The 6,030-nt window shown below is 36.2% G+C and overlaps 1 protein-coding gene across 1 annotated transcript in view; it reads left to right on the top strand.

Annotated features, from left to right (window-relative positions):
- The window catches only part of LOC111508761 (discoidin domain-containing receptor 2), a 138,311-nt gene extending 133,244 nt beyond the window's left edge, over positions 1-5,067 (top strand). Inside the window, exons 13-14 of the mRNA XM_023164371.2 lie at positions 600-1,040; positions 3,686-5,067. Coding sequence (XP_023020139.2) covers positions 600-1,040; positions 3,686-3,974 — 730 coding nt within the window. The 3' untranslated portion in view covers positions 3,975-5,067. The remainder of the gene's footprint in view (positions 1-599; positions 1,041-3,685) is intronic.
- The last annotated feature ends 963 nt before the right edge of the window (positions 5,068-6,030 follow it).

Consider the following 6,030-nt stretch of genomic DNA (forward strand, 5'->3'; position numbering starts at 1 on the left):
TTATAGTTGTGAACATATATTTGTTTGCATGATTCAAAGGTTATTATTTTTCACAAGCATAATTGAATTCTGAGCTTCTGGCTGGCAATATATGTGTATTGTATATGATTACATATTGTGAATATCCATTTTATATTGTTGAATAAATTAAAAATTGAAATTGGTCACGAGCTGATGCGACACTATGACAGAAAAAAATTAGAGATATATGTATGCTCTACTACCAGTACGAAGCCGAGGCGGTCGCTAATACAGTTATACGTCTTGTACCTAATTCATTGATCATCAGTTCTAAACGTCGATGCCAAGTCAAAATGAATATTACCAACAAATTGAATAATAAAATAAATATGCAGTAAATGAATAAATTTATTCTTCACCCCACTATGAATATTTGTCGGTGTTCGGGCAATTCAGATATTAGTAGGTGCTTAAATGAACTTTCTTTTTTTCTACCCTGTTTTTTACCCTTCTAGATGCTTCCAAAAGTCCGTCAAGAAAAAATTTGCTAATAAAATTTAATTGTATATTTTATTTTTTGTCACTTTTATGGCTTTCTATATTGTACTGATCAATTTTAATGTCGATTGAATTTTTAGGAAAGATTTTTACCGGGACGTACGGATTTTGTCAGCCTTGGAAGATCCAAACCTAGCTCGAGTTCTAGGTATCTGCAGCCAGGAAGAACCATTATGTGTGGTGATGGAATATCTTGAGCATGGTGACCTATGTCAGTTTTTGAGAACGCATACCACTACAGACGATCCAGCTGGTCTTCCCAATGGCTCGAATTCGATATCGTTCAATTCCCTAATTTACATGGGAGTTCAAGTAGCTAGAGGAATGCAATATTTGGAGTCACTTAATTTTGTTCATCGAGATTTAGCAACTAGGAATTGTTTAGTAGGAAATAATTATCAAATAAAAATCTGCGATTTTGGCACATACAACGAACTATACACCAACGATTATTACAAAGTAGATGGCAACACCCCTCTTCCGATTAGGTGGATGGCTTGGGAAAGTGTTTATCAAGCTAGGTGAGTTCTTTCAAACTACCCATACCTACTATTTATTCTTAGTTGAATCAAATATTTATTGAATATATGGGATTGTGCTTAAAACTAAACTCTTCAAAACAATCTAAGAATCAGTGTCGTTGTTTTTCGAGTTTGAAAGCCGTGGGATTTTGGAATTTCTTCCTGACGTTTCGCTGGCGCGAGTGGCTAGCTTCTTCAGAGGTTTAACCATCATGGCTTGCTGTCTGATGACTACCCTTTTAGGCTTCGTAAAGTGTATTTATGCCTTGTCAGGTAATCAATTGTATTTGTACCTGTATTCGTACCTTCACTTGAACCTGGAACATTAACAATCTTGCTACCTGTTGTCCTGTTTGTTATTCTCGAATTCTTTAAAATGGGGTTCCATATTTGATTGAGGTTCACCGCTTCTTCTTTTCTATTAAAAATATCCGTGTGTTTGTGGATCTCTATTGCCTCCCGAACCAATCGGCTATGGTATCCCTGGTTGGGAGCAATTAGTTCTGTGTCCTCAATCAAAATTCTGTGGTCTCCTTCACTCAGTGCGTGTTCTGCCACTGCTGACTTATCTGTTTGGCCTAGTCTGCAGTTCCTTTTATGCTCTTTTAGTCTTGTTCCCATGGATCGTTTGGTGGTTCCGATATATACCTTTCCACAAGTGCACGGAATGCGATAGACCCCTGCTGCTGATATTGGGTCTCTTTTGCCTTTAGCCGACCTGAGGCTTTGTTGTATCTTCCTCGTGGGTTTGAAGACTGTTTCGATGTCGTGTTTGCCCAATAGTTTTCCAATTCTATCCGTGACCCTAGGAACAAACGGTAGAAATGCGCGTGTAACCATCTGATCCTTTTTCGCTTTCTGAATCGTGGTGCCCTTCGGTCTCATGGCTCTTCTGGTCTCGGAGGCACTGTATCCATTCGATCTCAAGGTCACTTCTAGGTATTTCAGTTCCCTCTCCAGATATTTTGGTTCACATATTCTCCAAACCCGTTCCGTTAGAGTGGAGATAACTCCTCTCTTTTGGCTAGGATGGTGGTTCGATAGTGCGTGCATGTATCTATCTGTGTGTGTGGGTTTTCGATACACTTTGTGGGTTAGTCTGGTACCACATCGTTCTACTAGTACATCTAGGTCTAGGAAACGAGTCAGGGTATATCTTCCATGTTTCCAGATGACGAAGGTGTCATCCCCGTAACGGAGCCAAAAACCCACGGCTTTCAAACTCGAAAAGCAACGACACTGAAAACCTCAGCCGTGAAAGTCTAAACCATTTTGTCAATCTAAGAATCACTTCTTTATGAGCTTGTATTTTTCTAACATTAAAAAATCGTATTATATGTTATATTATTTTGAAAGGCAATGCAAATGGCTACCAAATCCATGCTAAATTATTGAATATTTTTTGTTGTATATTGGGTATACGTGAGAAAAGTAAAGAACTACCGAAATCAAAATGGCTCAGTATCTTGTGTTCTTATGAGCTTCCAGCTCATCCAAAGTGGTGGGTTGGTTTTGGTGGCTTCAGATGCTTCTTTCCAGTTGATCCCAGAAATGGGCCACCCCAAAGTGGCTTTTCTCTCTATAGCTTTCACTGAAATCAGGTAATTTCATATGATTCCAGAAGTAAAAACCGTTGCCTTCATGACCCAATAGCACACAGTGTTATTTTAATCTGCCACAGATCTCATCAGTAGTACTAGGCCAGGTCATAAACGCAATGTTTGAACTGGTTCTGTTCTAATAGGGACCTCGAAACAAAATTGGCGATGAGGACTCACTTTACGAAAATGCAATCTAAGGTGTATCATTTACCTTTTTCTGTCTCTATATGCAGCTTTCACTAGAGAGACGACCAACTTTGGGTTCTGATAGTATCTAGTTACTCGTAGTTCACTTAAAATCTGGTCGATCACTCTCTGTTTGTAACACTACAGTGACGACCAAGATCTGCTTGGTTCTTCGATCATACCTGCCTTCAACATGTCTCACTCGCAATGAAAGGAGCTTCTTGCTTTGCTCAAACATGACATATTCTTTTGTAAATCTGTTAGTATATAGTCTTAGTCTACAATACTCTACAGTTCTGGCAACTACGAGGTATGTACCTATTCTTACTAATCTTATAGGGAGTTCTTGTTACCTTTTGTAATGGTTGCAGAAATCACTTTTTATACTTGCAACTTACAACAGCTGGATGGTTCTACCAAAGCCAACTAATCCAAAATTCCAATACTACTAATTTGATGCTGTATTACTAGATGGGATCCCGTCCTCAATAATTGTTCAAGGTGTATGTCTCAGGCCCTTACAATGGAATTCTGGATACTAATTTCATGTTCAATTGGTTCTGGTAGAGAACTGTTTATAAAATACTTTTATAAACACCTTTATGTACAATCATGATTGCGGTATAGTTTTATAAAATTATGCAGGCTTCATGTAACTGGCATCACTGATGCCTCATTTTTTTTTAAATCTCACAGTAGTTAGGTACCTTGAATTTTTAAGTGAACTTTATGCCTGTTTTTACTAACATTTTTTCAGCCTCCTACTTGCTAATTGACAAAATGTTTGATTGACGGCTTTCTAATTCCAGCACCAATTGAACATAAATTGCCTCTTGATATCAATCTTTTTTTCCACAGATATACCACGAAAAGTGATGTATGGGGATTTGCTGTAACATTATGGGAAATCTTGACGCTGTGTCGTCAGCCACCATTTAGCTTCCTCTCCGACTCCGAAGTAATGGAGAACTTGGCACACTTGCACTATAAGGATGGACAGTTCAATTACCTACCTCGCCCTTCAAACCACAAGGATATTTATGATGTAATGATGAAATGCTGGCAAAGAGACGAAACGGAAAGGCCTACCTTCACGGAAATTCACTATTTCTTGCAAGAAAAATCGTTAGGATACTCTTTTACGTAGCTCAGGAAGACTGGTTAGATGACTAAGGGAACAAATATTTAAATAGTACACAGGGTGATACAATCTATATTTTCTACTTTGAATATGATATTTATTTGTTTCGATGAGTCTAATTTCGTAGAAATCGATGTTACTCAGACATTCAGAGACAATCATGTATCCGCTTTTAGGTTGATAACCTATAAGTTGATATTCTATTTACAATTTCTTTATTTGGTTTCATTCAACGAATTATCACCATTGTACACAAGTCATATAATTTTCCTAGTAGTGTTCTCTTTGAACCAAACTTGTTTTGTTATTGATTCAGGAATCACGCTTACCGAACCATTTATTCGAATATGTGCAATAATTCTTGGGATAATCTCTAGGGGTCCCATGTTCTATTACAAATCTTTTGTCATATGTTCTCGTGTGTTTGTCCTGTTATGTAGTTCTCGTAGTTTTGTTGCCCTTTCTGAACCCTTTTGATTAATGACCACTGCAACTCTCACAGTATGATGTAGCGAACGCTGGTTCTGATTCTTTACTTGAATCATTCCAACTTTTTATTCATTAAAATGATAATGATTCAAATTTATGGTCGACTCAAACAACAATTTCAAGTAGATACTCATATCAAGTAGGTAGTTCAATCTTTAACTAACCTAACCTAACTTAACCTCTGCGTTTATTCAAACAGAAATATCTCATTATAAATGATTAGTCTTATGAACAACTACTAAGATCCTCTTCCTATAGTGCCCATCAAATATATTGAACAACGAAACGTAGTGCTTGGTTAAATCCACTTGGGGTTGCACATTAAAATAGGGTTCTTTCTAACTGTATTATATTAGTACATTGTAATGTAAAAATGGTTTAAAGCATCATCAGAATAATGGTAGTTGTTATTCTGAATGAGTAATGGGTTAGGTAGCAGTGCTTCCTGAGTTTGAGTGATAGTTTTGTACTGATACTATTCAGCTAGGGATGTGTTGATAAATAGGAAAATGTTAGAGATGGCTTTTTGCTTGAAACTGTTTCGCGATGCACAATAATTCATGACAATTTCTAATTTCAATATGAAAGTAATAAATATTATTATAATACAGTGTCTTTTTTACAATACTTTTCCTGTTAGTCCTGAAGAATACTTGAGTCACTACATTAAAATCCACATCTGGGGTTGTGATCAATAGGTAAATAAAATCGTATCCCCAGCAACTATTATGATTGACATGACCATTCTTACATGACGGATTGTGATATTAAATTGAATACCTATTATCTTCAGCAATAGAGTGAAAATATCAATATTTAAAACAACATTAGCTTCCCAGAAAGTCTCACACAATCAGATAATTAATTGTTCAAACAATCGCTGGGGACCTGATTGAAATGACTTCAAGAATAAGTCTGGTTTTTAACAAATCAGTCGAGTGATAACATGGTCCATTAACATTTGTTCCTTACTTCTTAGTGCGAATAGGAGAAGCATTTTTGAAAAAAAAATTGGAGCACTTCTTTCAAAATATGAGAAACTTATACACTATATGCAACATGTTTGTTTAATATGTTAAATATGTTTTTTTTTCGGTAACCAGCTGCCGCACCCCTACGCATACGAACGACAACTCTCAGAAGTCGAAACTTGTGGAGCTAAGGACTAATGAGGTCTTACATTTTATCGTGTGATTCCTAACACGGAATATATGTGATGTAATCGGCTGATACTTGATGAAAATCCATAACGTATTCAAGAAATATTTTATTGTGAGATTTTCACCAAACAGTTTTACAAAAATGCAATGTGTTTCACTATATACTTGCTTCTTCAGGCGTTAGTATAGTGCCGGAAGAAGATGTTGTATAGCGAAACACGTGTTGCGTTTTTGTGAAACTGTTCAGTGAAAATCTCACAATAAAATGTTTCTTGAATATATGCAACATATCTTCAATGATAGCAGATATGAATAGCAGAATTTTGTAGCAGTTTCGTAATTTCATTTTAAATTGTTTATTGATAATGAGCTGTCAAATAAATACTCTTAAGTTTGAATTTAGATTATTTTTT

Source organism: Leptinotarsa decemlineata, unplaced genomic scaffold (assembly GCF_025532065.1).
Source record: "Leptinotarsa decemlineata unplaced genomic scaffold, Ldec_3_MD MMD2_tig00000133_RagTag_RagTag, whole genome shotgun sequence".
Classification (NCBI taxonomy): domain Eukaryota; kingdom Metazoa; phylum Arthropoda; class Insecta; order Coleoptera; family Chrysomelidae; genus Leptinotarsa; species Leptinotarsa decemlineata.